At 41.5% G+C, this 16,956-nt stretch overlaps 1 protein-coding gene and 1 non-coding gene across 2 annotated transcripts; both read left to right on the top strand.

The window, feature by feature from the left end:
- Positions 1–190: 190 nt before the first annotated feature.
- Positions 191–2,658, top strand: RPL37 (ribosomal protein L37). Its single transcript, XM_059173879.1, has 4 exons — positions 191–326; positions 988–1,123; positions 1,367–1,451; positions 2,548–2,658. Exons 1-4 carry the CDS (start codon positions 324–326, stop codon positions 2,615–2,617), a joined length of 294 nt encoding a protein of 97 aa, XP_059029862.1. The 5' UTR covers positions 191–323; the 3' UTR covers positions 2,618–2,658.
- LOC131832915 (small nucleolar RNA SNORD72) lies at positions 2,388–2,467 on the top strand. Its single transcript, XR_009354258.1, has one exon. It is a non-coding gene; the product is annotated as a small nucleolar RNA SNORD72 (small nucleolar RNA).
- Positions 2,659–16,956: the final 14,298 nt, after the last annotated feature.

Here is a 16,956-nt window from a genome sequence, read left to right as displayed (position 1 = left end):
AAGAGGCAGGAGAGCAGGAGAGGAATCACAAAAAACCAACTTGCGGCGTCTAGGCAGCTCTCGCGCAAAGGGGGTCGGCCGAAACTACGCCCATTCGGACTCCACGAAGCTGCGAGCCCTCCCGCCCGCAGAGCGCCGAAATCCCTATTGGCCCTGCCTTGGCTCTGGTTCCTCCTCTAGACCCCGCCCACACCGCTGCGACGGACGTTTGAGAACAGTGCCCCGCGCTCGCCGGAAGTACTTCCCTGGGCGGAAGCTCCTTAGCACGATATAGCGGAAGTGCCTCCTCTTCCGGCCTCTTTGGGGCCTGCCGCGGAAACAAGATGGTGAGTTGTTTCCAGCGGTTCTTCGTATCGCCTTCCATCCTCGTCTTCTGTGTCGCGCTCCCTGCCATCCTGAGGGGGCCGGCGAGGTTCATGATAGAGGGAGCGGGTGGGTAGGAAAGGGACATGCTGTGGCCCTTAAGAGCCAGAAGAATGGCTCCTAAGTGTACCTGGGGATGCTGAGTCTACAGCCGTGGAGCAGGAGCCACTCTAGGTCCCTTGGTTTTTTTTTAATTTTTGGAGAAGCCTTGCCCTCGGATGTGAACTGAAGGAAGAAGCGTGGTCTGGGAGCGTTTGGCTCTGTAAGCAAAAAAAAACTGTTGAGGTCTTGCAGGAGCTCTTAAGTTTGGGGGTCGGGGTAGGGAGGAAAACCCCACGTTATTTCGTCTTGCGGCTTGTTTTTTTCCTGTCTCTGTCCTCTAAAGAATGTAGCCGATTTCGAAATAGAGTAGTCCCTGCGGAAGGCTTTAGGTCACGTGAAATGCTGGTAGTGGTCTCTGATCTAGCGTTTAAGAAGTTAGCGTCCGCCGCGGTTTCAGCCCTAGACTGTCTTCAGACCTTTGTAATTGCTTTTAAACCTTAATCAGTAACTTCTTTTTACTGAAAACGCCGGGTTACGTGTAGAAGTCCCTAGATCTCAAAATCGTTTTGCTCCCCTTTGCAGACGAAGGGGACGTCATCGTTTGGAAAGCGTCGCAATAAGACGCACACGTTGTGCCGCCGCTGTGGCTCGAAGGCCTACCACCTTCAGAAGTCCACGTGTGGCAAGTGCGGCTACCCTGCCAAGCGCAAGAGAAAGTGTAAGCGGATCGGTTTCCGGCCGACTGCGTGTCCGGCGTGGGGAGGGACGCGGTGGTCTCGGCGCGCTGTGGGAAAGTGGGCGTGGCTTGCGGCGTTAGTTGATCCTTAAAGGAAAGGTGCGTCTGCATGCGGATGAAGTGGACTTCAAAAACGAGGGAGGCACTCTTTACTATATTGGCCAGCGGTGCCTGTAACCTAGGTGGGGAAGAGCCGGTAGAACCTTACCTGCATTTGTGTTCTAGATAACTGGAGTGCCAAGGCTAAAAGACGGAACACCACTGGGACCGGTCGCATGAGGCACCTAAAAATTGTATACCGCAGATTCAGGTACAGTTTTTGTGTTTCCATTGTAGTTGGTTCTGTGAGCTTGGAGAAGAACCTCCTTTGTGTGCTGTGAAATGACGGTACTGCCCCGGTTAGTGGGGTTGCACGTGTTGGAAGGTATTTTCTCTGCTGCCCCTGTAACCTTCAGACCAGTCAGTCTGGATTTTGTTACTCTCTCCATGAGCAACCGTATAAGCTATAAACGTTTTAGACTGCGGTTTGAGCGGGACACCCCAAAATGTAATAATATTTCTTGGGGATAGGCCACACCTCACTTTTTCCCCCAAATTTGTCAGGACAGTGGTGAATGAGGTTTGGGTTTGGGCCTTTACTTCTGTGGTTTTGAGCAAATCTGCAGTAGAAAACGGTTGTAACTGCATTTGTATAGAAAGAAAGGTCTTCTACTCTCATAGAAGTCAGGCTCTAGAGTTGTTAGAAATGCAGAATTTCGGCCCCCGCTTACAAAGAAACTGCATTTTAACATGCCTCTTAAGGCGTCAGTCATTTAGGTCTCAACCAAGATAATTTGTTGGGGAGACTGTCCTGTGCTGTGTAAAGTAGGAGCTGGAGAGCATCAACTAAAACCAGGCTAACCTTTTAGTGCTTCAATTCATAAAGTAAAAGGGGATAACAGTACAATTTCTCTTTGGGGTGTGTATGTATAATAAATGAGTTAAAATGTAAAGCGCAGTTAAGCAGTTTAGAAAATGTCAGCAATTAAACATGCTCCTTGTTTTCCTCGGCTAAAGGAGAGTGCTTCGGATCTCTGCCTGATAGCCTAGGGACTTACTTTCACAAACAGATCTCTTAACAAGCAGGAGAGACGCACTGGCCTGGTGACGGGGACAACAAAATAAATTGTTGACCTTTTTTCAATTGCACCTCAGTGTATGTTTGAAATGGCTATCTTGAAGCGGAAGGAAGTAAATAAAACAGTGCAGCTTATCGATGATGGTGTAAAAATAAATGTCTGAACATATGAATTTGATACTGATTTCAGCATTTAACTGAGATAAGCTCATTTAAATCTGTATTAATAAAAACTGAAATGTATAAATTGTTGCTGAAGTAACTGGCTTTCATTTTTAATACCATGCAGGCATGGATTCCGTGAAGGAACAACACCTAAGCCCAAGAGGGCAGCTGTTGCGGCATCCAGTTCATCTTAAGGATTTCAACAATTAGAATAAACATGGTTTTAAAAAAAAAAGTTTGGTGTGCTGAGGTATTTTTAATAGGCCCATAGTATCAGTGAGTTGTCATAGTATTGGGGATGGGACAACTTACTAGATTTACTTGTTGTAAGTGACTGTTCTGGAGCATTAGCTTTTGAACTGGGTTGTGATCCTGCTTAAGAGGATAAGAAACGAGCAGAATTCCAGGATTCCTTCAAGTATTAACACTGGACAATAGAAAAAATGCAGTATGAGCACAGTAGGACTAACGGTACATAAGGGTATTTAAGATTTATTTAAGAGTTGGGGCACCTGGCTGGCTCAGTTGCAGGAACATGCAGCTCTTAATTTCAGGGTCATGAGTTTGAGCCCCACATGGGGTATAGAGACTTAAGTAAAACTTTAAAAAAAAAATGTTAGGGTAAATGAAAAAGCTTTTAGTAACATTCATCTGCTATAGTCTATTGACTTTGAGGAGTAGTCCTCAATCCTGTGTGATAGGATTTGGAGTACCGGTGAGAACATGAAGGATAGTGATTGAATAAGTTGTTTTGGAAAGGTGATTTTAACTCATTCTAGTCTCCAAAATGCTTGCTTGGTATCTAGCATATAGGTTTGTGTGTGACTAAAGGTAGCCAGCTGAATATCGTAAGCTCCTTGCTAGGTGTGAGTCAAAACACTGGAGTGGAACAGGTGAAGAGAAAGTTGGGCCCCGTGCAAATGCAATCCGTCCAAAGTAAAGGAAAGCCAAATACATAAACTTAACATTTGTAGATGAAAGGCAGTGGCAAATAAGTCCCCAGTGGTGTGTCTTTAACCCTCAACTGAGTGATCATTGGTTTTTCTGTTATAGGGCTCTGAAATTTTTGCCATGCTTTCCCAGTTCCGGCGGTTTGTTGCCAGTATTTTGTAATGAGACACGGCCAAAACAGTGGACTGCTGAGTGAGAGAACAGAGATGAAGTGGAGCACGAGTGTTTGAACAGTCACTGTTAAAGTGGCCAACTGCAGTCTTAATTTGCAGCTTCCCATTGATCACAACCTGACCTGTAAAGGATTTTCATGGTCTTCAATGCCTTGCCAACCTTTACTGCACCCTACAGTACTTTCCAGGATACTAGCTAAGTGCTGCCTCCCTACTTCTTTTTTAAGATTTATTTGAGAGAGCAAGCACAGGTGTGCGGGAGCTGGGGGAGGAGCGGAGGAAAAGAATCTCAAGCAGATACCCTACTGAGTGATCCCAGGACCCGGAGATAATGACCTGAGCCAAGATGGGTGGGATGTTAACCGATCGAGCTGCCCAGGCACCACCCTGCTTTTTATCTTGAGCTTCTAACTCATCCTTAAGATCTCGGGTTACATTCAGTTGAGGGATCCCCAGCTCATCTAAACACATTGGGCTTCCCTGTGTGAGACTAGAGTGACCCCTCTATACTCTAGGCATGTATTGTTAGAGCAGGCTTTCTGGAGTCTTGGTCTTTCAATAAATGAAGTACAATCCTATAAACTTTACTCATTTAAATACTTTTATCTAGCCTATTATAAGAACACAGTATAATATATATACACAATGTATTGACTGTTAACCAGTAAAGCTTATAAACAGGAGATTAAGGTTTTGGAGAGGTGAAACTTAAACATGAATTTTTTACTGCCTGGGGTATTGATGCTCCAAAACCTGCATTGTTACAAGGCTCAGCTATACTGGAGAGAATTGAAATAATCTGATTTGCTCTCAACGTCTTCCTGAAATCTTCCAGTGTCACTAATGCTTCCTAAGTAATGGAGGGACCCACTAAGATAGGTATTGGCCATTACGAAATTAAGAATCTGTGGGGCAAATGTGCACTGACCTGAACACCTGTGAAATTACTGAATTCTGGGTCAGGAAAAGCACTGGGCAAAGGGTAAGGGTAAGGGGGCGGGTGGGCAGTGATGCATTAGCCAAGGCCTGTGTTTATTGAGTGTAAGTGAGCTGACTTTATTTGCCAGTGCCTGTGGCCCTTAACACAGTGAATTTGGAAAATAATTCTGGTGCTATGGTAATTATCCCCCTAGATCATAGAAGGCTCACGGACCAAATGAAACCACTCCAATAAGCTAAATTTGATTCTAAGGCCCAAGGAGAAGCAATTGCAAAGAGATGGAGCTGGGTTAGCACATTTAGAGAGCAAACAGTTTCAGACAAGGCATGATTTGCAGAAAGTTTATGTCTGATTTATGTGATGACGTCCTGAGTGTTGGTTGAGGTTTGGGCAGTGGATCCCTATCTGACAAAACATGTCCCACTTAATTATATGTAAGACAGTAGAAAGTACACCTGACCCACTCAGGCAGCTTAGTTACTGGGGAGAAAATGGAGTTTCTCGGGCAGAGGGTATTCAGGACCAGATTAGTCACCAACGTGTTGTTGAAATGAAATCCAGAAATAATTTATGAGTGCTTCATGTCTCATGTATTCACCCAACCCTTTAATCAGATACTGTGGTTTTGTCGGGTCAGGAGAAAGAGGGTTGGCAAGAGCAGAATCTGGAGGGGTAAGCTGAACAAATCATGAAAGGTTTCAAGTACCACAGGTAAGGAGTTTGGACATTGGCGTGAAAGTAATGAAAATCATTGAAGGTTTCAACCCTGCAGTGGCACAGTTAGTTTTCACTAGCAAGGTAATTACAGAAGGTGATGATGTGGATGTCATGAGTCTTGAAGCTAGAAGATCAGGCTGCAGGTTCTAAAGTTATTATGAAAATCATGAGGACTTGGACTGAGGTAGTGGTAGTGGGCTGGCTGTATTAGGAGAGTCTCTAATGAGAATATCTGAAATTTGAATCGAAGGGAACTTCTAAGCCCCTATTTCCTTCTGTAACATCATAGCCTGTGTGAGGATTCCAGGAGGTCATATGTGCAAAAATATCAGGAAGGGGTGCCTGGGTAGCTCAGTCGTTAAGCGTCTGCCTTCCGCTTAGGTCATGTCCACAGGGTCCCGGGATTGAGCCCTACGTTGGGATCCTCGCTCAGCAGAGCCTGCTTCTCCTCCCACTCCCCCTGCTTGTGTTCACTTTCTCTCTCAAGTAAATAAGTAAAAGCTTGACAAAAAATAGTTCTTTAAAAAAATTAACAGGAAGATAGGAATCTTGGATGATAGGTTTCTGACCAGGGCAAAGTGGTGGTTTGCGCATTTCACGGAGGTGGAATAGAATGGAGGCAAGAGGGGGAATGCTGAAGTTGGTTTTGTTGCAATCCCCATGGGACATGCGGAGGAGGTGTTCAAGAAGAATTGAATAAACCTGGTGGCAGTTGGACCTGAAGTCTGGGCTTGAGCTCTACACTGAAGTAGTGAAGTTGGGAAAGGGACTTTAAGGGTTAGAATGGTGAAGATAATTTACACAGAGATAAGAGATGATGGGGAGAGAAAAGGATGCAATTACTTGACGGAGGAACTTCAGCAGCCATCCTTGACAGTTGAAACTGTTTGAAAATACACAAATTCAAGAAAAAAGATGTAGAGCGGCTCAAAGAAGGATTTGGGGAGAAGTCCATAGATTAGAGAGAGCGGTTCATTCATTTATTCAACATATAATGTGCATAGTGATATACCTACTATGCGGCAGGCCATGTTAGAGGTGCAGTGGGAACAAAAACACGTGGTTGAAGTAGTTGACACCAAGCGTTGCAGAATTAATTAGCCCATGAACTAGGACAGGGTTGCGTCATACAAACAAAGGGGATCATTTGAGGGGGCACTCAATCATCAGCAAATAAATAAATAAATAAATAAATGTAGGGTTTGACTGTTTTTGTTTTTTGAGAATGAAGATTCTAAAAATAAAGACTTCAGGGGTGTCTGGGTGGCTCCATTGATTGAGTGTCTGCCTTTGGCTCATGATCCCAGGGTCCTAGGATCAAGTCCTGAGTGCAGCCCTGAATCAGGGAGTCTACTTCTGCCCCTCCCCCTGCCTCATGTGTGTTCATGTGTATGCACACATATACACTCTCTACTCTCAAATAAACAAAATCTTTAAAAATAGGGACTTCCAGATTTGGCAAAATTTGAGATAATGTTTACTTGCCATAAACTTGATTTCAATAGAGTATTGAAAATAAAGCCAGTTTTCTAGGCATTCAGCAAAGATCAGGCAATGAGGAATGACAAGTTTAAAAAAGATGCTTTAGGAAGGTTACCTGGAAATTCTATGGTTTCCTTTCACTTCTCTTGATGATATGGTGTCCTTTCCTGAACCAAATACCTGTTCAGTGACCTCTATGTGCCAGAAGCACGCCCAAGTCCAGGAGGTAGGTGGAAAACAACAAAGGACCCTGCTCCGACAGATTTCAATTGTGCGTACATAAGCTTGTGAGTGTGTGTGTGTGTGTGTTAGAGGGTGACCGGGAACAAGTAAGCAATAAGTGCTGTAAAAACAAAGCAACGATAGAGAATGTGGAGACAGAGGACCCTTCGTTAGAAAGGTGGTTAAGAAAGCTAAATAAGGAGCCGCCCCTGCAAAGACAACAGTCATTCAGGCAGATATTCAGTCTTTTTTGAGTTCTGGGTTGGATGCAAAATTTAGCTTAGGCTATAATTAGCTGTAATTGTGTAATATTGTATATTCACATAAGAAAAGCAAAGTAACAGGGTGCCTGGCTGACTCAGTTGGTAGAGCATGTGACTTGATCTTTGGGTTATAAGTTGAAGCCCCATGTTGGATATAAAGATTACTTAATAAATAAAAATTCTTTTTTAAAAGTGTTAGAAAAGGGGCGCCTGGGTGGCTTAGTCAGTAGAACATCTGCCTTCGGCTCCGGTCATGATTTCAGGGTCCTAGGATCAAGCCCTGCATAGGGCTCCCTGCTGGGTGGAGAGCCTGCTTCTCCATTTCCTGCTATCCCTCCTTATGCTCTCTCTAAAACAAACAAACAAAAAGGTGTTAAAAAAGAAAATGTGGGACACCTAGGTGGCTCAGTCGGTTAAGTGTCCAACTCTTGATTTCAGCCCCGCCTGGGGCTCTGCACCAGGCATGGAGCCTGCTTAAGATTCTTTCCCTCCCTTTGCCTTCTACCTTCCCCAAAATGGAATCCGAAATAAAAATGTCCCTGTACAGTAAGGAAGAGGGATGTTTTGTCAAGGAAAATTCCAATGAAAAAATGGTTCCTGTGTGTGCAAGTAGTTTGTAGAATAGGCATGATATGTGGATTGAGATAAAAACACAACTTTATTTTTGTGTGCTTTCTTTATTCAGTGGGAATATGCTCCAGTGCCCCGGGATAAAGACTTGATCTGACCCATATATTTTTAGAGCACTCACAGATTCAAACAAACAAACAAACAAAAAAATAAAAACCCTTCCAGTCATGGTTAGTTGCAAAACAGTTCTATTTCACTAAGTAAAATGTCCAGTCCTATGTAATAAGTCAAAATTCAAAGATGACTTCACCTTACCTCACTTCCAGCCTGGGCTTCCTTTGGGCTGGATGCGAGCAGTGGAGGAGAAGGTTTGGTCCCTCTGGTTTCACCTTTCTCTCCCGTACATCTCTGTCAGCTGCAACTTTACTCCTCCCCTGTACCGAGCAGAGGATTAAGCCGATTTTTACTCTTGGGCTCTTGTATTAGCTCTTTGGAGATTTCCTACTGAGACCCCTCTCCTATAGCTCCCATCTCAGTTCAAAACTGTCTTTTGTGATTTCTTCCTAGGCCCTAGTGTTCAGCCTCTTTCTCCCAGGGTTTTCTGTACCTCTAAGGCCCTACTGGCAGGATCCAGAACTATCCCACGCTCTCTCTTGCCTTGAGTGGCCCACATTTGGGCCACGGGAAATATTGCCACATTCCTGACCTGACCAAATTCTGAAGTGCAGCGGGCCTTTCCTGGCACACCGCCAAAACCGTTGCAGGAACATATTTCAAAGTTCCCTCAGTGGTTCCTTTGAAGTTTCCTTCACCAGAAGGTAGCAACCCTCTTTTCCAAAAGGTTGGGTTAAATACTTTAAACTCTCTTCAAGGGAATTTCTTTGCTAATCTCTTCCTTGTACCCCTCTTATGTCATTGATCTGAGGATTCTAAGAGCTATGACAGGTTTTTGGATATATTCTCTTTCATGTCTCATTTTGGTAGTTCCTTGAGGCAGGAAAAGTCCTATTCTGATAGAATTCTATATTTATATAGCTCTGAAAATAAACATCTAGCAAATCTAAAAGTACTTGGTTTGCCCTGAAAAATGCTTAAAGTGATCTGAACTCCTGACTGTTATATAGAGAAAACAAGTCCTTTAGAGGAAAGATCTTTTAAAAAAGACAACTGGTAAAATGGTATCAGAGCAAGGTCCAGCTTCCCCAAGTTAGAGTACAGAGAGTTGAGGTGGCTGAGGAGGAAGCAAAGGCTATTATGCCAGGTGGCAGATGGTATTATTTCAGGAGCATAACTATCTCGGCAAATAGGAGGAAGGGAGGGGTGGCATATGATTCAGCAACCTCAGAATGGAGAAGGCATAGTCAGGGCAGAAGCTGTTTACAGTCCCTTTGGCACAGAGGAGCAGCCCTCAGAGAAGCAGCAGCCCCCCAGGAGAGGAGACAGGAAGCAGGAAGCCTCTGAGAGAAATACTGTCCAATTAGGGATGGCTCTGGGGAGAGAAACCTCCGGGAACTTAGTCCTGTGAGGTAACACGCATGGCACCGTGCCTTCACAGTTGCAGGAGACTGGAGGTGGCATAAGGTCACTTGTTTATTTGGGAGAGAAGAAAACTAAGGCACAGAGATTATTTATTAAAAGTATGTATTTTCTTTGGTAATAAAAATTCCAACAACCTTGAGTGTTGGAACGCATTCCTTTAAAAAGACATTGCACAGGGGTGCCTGGTGGCTCAGTCTTTAAGCATCTGCCTTCACCTCAGATCATGATCCTGGGGTCTTAGGATCAAGTCCCGTGTCGGGCTCCCTGATCAGCAAGAAGCTTGCTTCTCCCTCTCCCACTCTCCCTGCTGGTGTTCCCTCTGTGTGTGTGTGTCTCTCTCTGTGTTAAATAAAAATAATAAAAATACTAAAAAGACGTTGCATAATATAAGGTTACTTTGTAGAAAATTTATCTTCATTAAATGGAATCCTTACTCATCTGTAGCCTGGATGTGGAGCCACGGGGCCAATCATATGTCATAAAGTACAGAGGCCTGAGACACTAATTACATATATAATTTTAGCATTAGGTTAGCTTGTTTAAAAGGTAACAGCAAGCCATTTTCCAACAGTCTCAATCAGAGCAAATCTGCTCTTTCCTGATCCACTCCCTCTCAGAAAAGTCCTGTGAGAGAATATATTATAGAGTAAAATCCTCAATAGTTCATTTTTGAACAGTTTAAAATTTTTGAATAAATTTCGTATGCATTAAGGAAATAACGTTTGAAGTTTGAATAGATTAACTATAGGTAGATTTAAAAGCAGCATCACACACATTCTCCCTTCTGGATTTTTTCCCATGTCCTAAGTTTAGAGTATATGAAAATCTGTGTAAATGCAAGAACAGACAGGCCTTTAGTATTGGCAAAATAAGAAAACTTCACTTACTGTACTAAAACTTGGTAGCGTAGTACGTAAATAATAGAAATAACATGCAGAGTATAAAATATAAACATCCAGTAAAAATAGTTGATATATCAGACTTTAGTGAGACAGAAACCACACAGTAATTTGAATGGGAATCATATAATGTAAGGGGTTGGGGTAATGAGGGATTGAATAGTAAAAATGAAAGAGAACTCTCTGGGAAGAGTGAAATAAGGAGCAGCCACCACCCCTAGTGCCTGAGATAGAGCACCCAACGTCAAGGCCCTACCCCTGGAGTTGAGATCCAGATGTCTGAGAAGGTCGAGCATAGCTCACTGGATATTGAAGTGTCTTGCTGTCCGGACTTAGCTGGAAAGCCCAGGGGGATGCTGATGGGAAAGCCATTCACAGGGAGGTGTAATGCCCAACAGCCTTCTGCTGTGAAATTGCCTGGAGGGCCTCTGAGGGAAGCTTCTGGTCACTCACCACCCATGGCCAGGGCAGGAGCCTGACTGCAGAAATCCTAGGCCTTTCTCTGAAGTTTACTAAGAATCATTTTATGTCTAAGTAATCTCTACAGCCGACATGGGGCTCGAACTCACAATCCCAAAATCAAGGGTCACACGCTCTACCAACTGAGCCAGCCAGGTGCCCCAGCTTAGAGCTCTTTGTCAGATTCAACCTGAGCAAAATTTGTACTGAGTTAGCCAATACAGCATCTGTAAAATATGTTAGACAATCAGTGTCTAATAGGAATTTAATGTGAGCCATAAATGCAAACCACACATGGAGTTTTAAATTTTCTAGCTGCCACATTGAAAAATCTATATAAAAAAAGGTGGGGGGGGGCCTGGCTGGCTCAGTCAGTAGATAATGTGACTAGTTCTCAAGGTCATGAATTCAAGCCTCCTGCAAACTGATTAACCCACTCCCAGGTAATTAGAAATTGTTTGAAAATTAGCTTGCCAACTAATCAAAAGTGTAACTGTCAAATAGGCAGAATGCTCTGGAAGGCTTGACAAACACTCTAACTCTGAAAGAGCATTTTTTAAAAAGATTTTATTTATTTATCTGAGAGAGAGAGCGCGAGCACAGAGGGAGAAGGAGAATCAGACTTGCTGCTGAGCAGAAAGCCCGATGTGAGGCTCAATCCTAGGACCCTGGGACCATGATCGGAACTGAAGGCAGACGCTTAACCAACTGAGCCACCTAGGCACCCTAAAAGAGCATTCTTATCTTTGTGTTCTTGAGAGAACACCTTGCCATTGCTCATGAACTAACCAAAGAAGAAAGCAGGAAATCCTTGCTTTAATACAGAGCTATTAGAAACTAAGATCAGATGCAGTGCCTTGGAACACAGTCAAGACAGTCGTTAATTACTCTCTAAGGCCACCCAAGTGGGTCTGGACCTTAAAGTACACACAATTATGAGGAAAAAGTGTGGGGAAAAACTGATCTAACATTCCCAACTGGAAGCATGTATACTATCTAAGCACCATCACAAGGACACAAAATTCTATGCCTGTGGGCATTTGTTGTCACGTTATTTCTAATATATATATATTTTTAAAAACTCTAAATTGCCTAAGTAGAAGTTGAGTTAAATAAATTATAGTACATTCTTGCAATGGAATAATAATGCAATTGTTTAAAAAAACCACACAAGGCCTTACTATAAAGCTATGGTAGTCAAAGATAGTGTAGTATTGATGTGAGAATGGACATAAGAGGAACATAACAGAGTCCACAAATAGGCCCACAAATAATATGGTAAATTGATTTTTAACAGAGGTGCCACGGTAATTCAACAGAGAAGGAATAGTCTCCAGCAAGTGGTCCTGGAAAAACCAGACATGTAAAAAACCAGATATGTAAAAATTTTTTTTAAATAAAAAGAATCTCAAAATTTACCCTGTATTACGAAATCAAGATGTATCAAAGGTCTAAATGTAAAACCTGAAACTATATGAAAAAAACAGGAAAGTTCTATGAAAAAGACAGGAAAAAAAATCTTTGTGAACTTGGGTTAGGGGAAGATTCCTTATATATAATATAAAAAGCACAACCTATAAAAGAAAAAAATTACTAAACTGGACTTCACCAAGACTAAGGATTTCTGTTCTCCAAAAGGGATAATTAAAAATACATAAATAAAAAGACAAGACACAATTTGAAAATACATGCAAAACATATATAAAAATGACTTGTATTTAGAAGTTAACAATTATGTTTCTTGTTTTTTTAAATGTGCAAAAGATTCGAACAGATAGTTCACCAGAGAATAAGTGTGCATGACAAATAAACACATGAAAAGACTCTCCACATCATTAGTCATCAGGGAAGTGCACATTAAAACCACAAGGACATAGCACTGCATATCTAATAGAGTGGCTAAAATAGAAAGCAAATGAAAACTGACGATCCCAAATGTTAATGAGGAACCACTGGATTGCTTGCTCATTGCTGGTGAAAATGCAAAATGGTATAGCCACTTTGGAAAACAAGTTTGCTGTTTCTTATAAAGGCAAACATACACTTTACACCCCAGCAGTCTCTAGTATTTATTCAACAGAAATGGGAAGGCAAAGACTAGTATGTGAATGTGTATAGCAGGCTATTCCTGCTGTAGGAATTGAGATAACCCAAACACCATGACTGGAGGATAGATAAGTACATTTTGGTATATCCACATAATGGGATACTGTTAAGGGATAAAAAAGCAATCAGCTATTGACGCATGCCACAAAATGGATAAGTCTCCAAAGGGCTGGGCTAAGTGGAAAAAGCTGGTTGCAAAAGTCTAAATGTTGTATGAGTTTGTGTATTACTCTGGAAAGGTAAAATTATGTGGACGTAAAAGGGGATGAGGGAATTTTATAGGGCGGTAGAGGTATTCTATATTTTAAGAGTGGTGGTGGTTACACAACATTATGTAGTTGTTGTTTTTTTTTTAATTCACTGGATTCTATACCTAAAAAAAGGGTGACCTTTAGGGGGCCTGAATGGCTCAGTAAGTAAGTAAGTGTCTGCCTTCAGCTCAAGTCATGATCCCAGGGTCCTGAGATCGAGCTCTGCGTCAGGCTCCCTGCTCATCAGGCAGTCTGCTTCTCCCTCTGCCTCTCTCCATCCCTCAACCCCTTGCTCATGCTCATTTTTTCTCTCTCTCAAATAAATAAAGAAAATCTTTTTAAAAAGTGACTTTTATTAAATGTAAATCACATTGCAGTATATTGTTTAAAAATAAAGGAAATTAGAAGACAATGGAGTAATGCCTTCAAAATTCTCAAGGAAATTTTTTACAACTTAAAACCCTATATCCAACCAAACTACAAAGTGTAGGGTGGAATAAAGACATTTTCAAATGCATAAGCTCTCAGAAAAATTAACTTCCCTGAACCTTTCTCATGAAGCTACTGGTGGGATAGGTTTCACCAAAACCAGGGAAAACAAAAGCAAAAATGGACAAAAAAGGAAAAAACATGGTATATTGAAAATAATAAATCCAACACAGGAGAAAGGTAAAGGAACTCTTGATGAAGAAGGCAAAAGGGGATTCTCCGGTGGAAACTCTGACACAGGGATAGAAGGCAAATTAGGAGAAAGGTCTAGGAGAGTTCTATGCAAGAATATAAACTGATAATCCATATCACATTTTAATGTCTTAAGATATTTTAGAAAATTGGTGGAATTGGGTTGAATCAATGAAAAGCACATAGAAAACTAAGCAAGTAAAAAATATGACAAAGTATGAATACCTCCCCCATATCATATACCTCATGCATTTTAATATTGAGAAAAGATTTTAGACAATTGTTAGAAAGTTTGGGTTGAATTTATGGTAAGTACGTAGAAATCTAAACAGGCAAAAAACATGACAAAGTATTAGTTCCAGACAAAACAAAGTCTACTAAACATCAATTATAATATATGTCATTGAATAAGACACCTAGGGGATGCTCCAAGTCAGAATTTCATAGAGTCAATCTATGAAATCTAGAGCCATTTCAGTAAAGGTAAAATATACTAGACTTAGAACAAATTCCCAATACAAAGAAAATAAAATTCCCACATAAAACCAAAACCATCTTAATTTCTGAAATTAAAAGTTCTACACATTTGACAATGTACATGAATTTGTGTTTTACTCTATGTAAGAGAATATATATAAAGGATGGGAGAATTAAATTAATAATTTCATGTACTGATTATATATGTAAGGAATAATATTCTTTACTGAAGCAGAAAACAAAATCAGGTTTTTCTTCTTCTTTTTTTTAAAAGATTTTATTTATTTGTTTGACAGAGAGAGGGGGAATATTAAGTAGGGGGAACAGCAGGCAGAGGGAGAGGGAGAAGCAGGCTCCATTCCAGTACTCTGGGATCATGACCAGAGCCAAAGGCAGATACTTAATGCTTAAATGACTCAGTCACCCAGGCACCCCCAAAATCAGGTCTTTAACTCTTTTCTTGCCTACACAATTCATTAGTTATTAAGGAAATCACCAGAGCTAAATAACAGAGTGTCTGTCTGTCTGTCTGTCTGTCTAACCAATCTCCTCTTGGTACATTTAACACACCTTTTAGCAAAGCTGCACCATTGTCAGATTCTTTTAAAAAGTATAGAATATTTTTAAGTATCTGAAGACAATATTTTAGAATGGAGACCAATCTTAAGCTTTTAAATATTGCAAATTTTCCTTATTTCAAAAGCATTTAAGGGTGACAGAAAAGACAGAAATGAACTTTTAATGTTATTGCTAAGGGAAATAAGCCAGTCTGAAAAGACTCCATGCTGTATGATTCCAATTCCATCCTGAAAAGAGCAAAATGATAGAGACAGGAAAAATAGGGCAGAGTTGATTATGGTGGAGCAGAGGGGATTTTTAGGGTGAAAATATTCTGATACTGTAATAGCAAATACATGGCACTGAACAGCTGTCAAACCCACAGGACTTTCCAGCAGAAAGTGAACCTCAATAATGCAAATTTTAAAAAGTCATTTGCAAAGTTGTGGGTATAAGGCCTAATATTAAGGCTCAATATTACATGTTGCCTTGACATCTGGAACTATTGAGGGCCTCAAATGGCCCAGCTATAAGTTCTCCTCCCCATTCTGCTCCCATAGAGAAGTAGCCAAACAACCCTACTTACCAAAGGCTGGGCATAGTTAGTGCTAATCCCGGAGTAGTGGGTTCAGTTCCCTGTGAGCTTATAGAATCATTCAAATAACTAGTCCCATTTTTTACAAGAACTAGGAGGCCGACCTCCCTACTGATACTACAAAGTCTGCCTTCTGAAGCCACTGGTTGTTCATTCTGTTTTTAAGTGCAGCTCTGAGTTTTTAAGTGCACCTACATGGTACCCCCCGCCTCCCCCAGGCTGTGAGTATATGTGACCAGTAGACCGCTCTTGATACATCTGCCCTGTGTTGGATATTGTGCATTTGGCCATCTGCAAAACCATAGAGAGGGAATTCCTCTCTCACCAACATGGTGCATAGGAGATTAAAACCAAGGTAGGGTATCCCGGGATGGAAAACAGATAGTGATAACAAAATCTATTGGTATTATTCTTGTATATAACAGCCTCACTGAAGAGAGTGGAAGGCAAAGGTGCTTACCTAAAGAAATGGTGGAGTCCAGATTAGCACTTGGAAATGAGGGGAAATCTATAAGACTAAAGACAAAAGGAACTGCACACAAGCAGGGGACTCAAGTTGATACAGTTGTTGTCCAGAGCAGTGGGGTTAACAATTCCGATACCTCCACAAATACATATGCTACTCTGATTGAGCAATTCAGTAAATGATTGTTAGATAATGGAAGCTAGGTTTCTCACTGTTGGAGTGGGAGTTTACAGGTAAGCAAAGGGAAGAGACTAGGCTAACCTATGCAGGAACGGATTAGAGTTGGTTGCATGAAATCATGTTAAGCTTATTACAGACAGGGACAGTTCTAGAAATATTCAGAGATACAGGTATATTTATTGGTTAGTATATACATATATATTTCCTTGCTCTGTCAGCTGAGGGTGTCTAGGAGCAATGACACTCCAAACACCAAATCCTGGGTTCTAATACCACTCTCTGATAAAAGTAACCAGGACACCTTGGAGAAATGGCTGATCCTAGCCCTGGGCAGCAAATACACAAGATTTCCTTGTAGCGCTAGAAAGTAAGAAAGCGTAAAATAGAAAAGCAGTAAAAATGACATTGATGGAGGTATGTCAAAAGGATATAGGAACTAACTGAAAAAGCACCCACTGATTAAAGCTGGGACAATCCGGGCAATAAATGAAGGGAGTAGGGGATTATAACCCAGTTATAAAATAAATATCCGTGAGTCCACACTGCTATAAATAAAGATGGAATAAATGAATAACTGGAAGGAAAGAGGCAAATCTCCTGTGAAGAATGACAAATTATTTATGTGGATAGTACACCCTACAGAAGGGGAGCACAACTTTGCAATCCTTAAGTGTGGGTTCTGGGTAGTGATTCCGTTTCAAAGAATACAGAAAGGAGTGCAGTATGGAAAGAAGGGAAAAGAGAGTAACTCCACAGTAGAGAAACCTGACGAACACAACCTCTGGCAGGTAAGTAAGATCAACATCAACAGTGATAAACCATATGGACAGTATGAGCCCTTGATATGATGTGATTAAAATGGACCACTGTCTGTGTTCTTCCTCCCAAACCTGTAACATCAGTCTAGCCATGAGAAAAACCAAATTCTGAAAGAGAGGCATTCTACAAAATATCTGACCGATACACCTCAATGCTGTCAAGGTCATCAAAACCGGGAATACCTG

The sequence above is a fragment of the Mustela lutreola genome, chromosome 5 (assembly GCF_030435805.1).
Source record: "Mustela lutreola isolate mMusLut2 chromosome 5, mMusLut2.pri, whole genome shotgun sequence".
Taxonomy (NCBI): Eukaryota; Metazoa; Chordata; class Mammalia; order Carnivora; family Mustelidae; genus Mustela; species Mustela lutreola.
The sequence above is the reverse complement of the archived record's forward strand: the minus strand, read 5'-3'. Positions and strand labels throughout refer to the sequence as shown.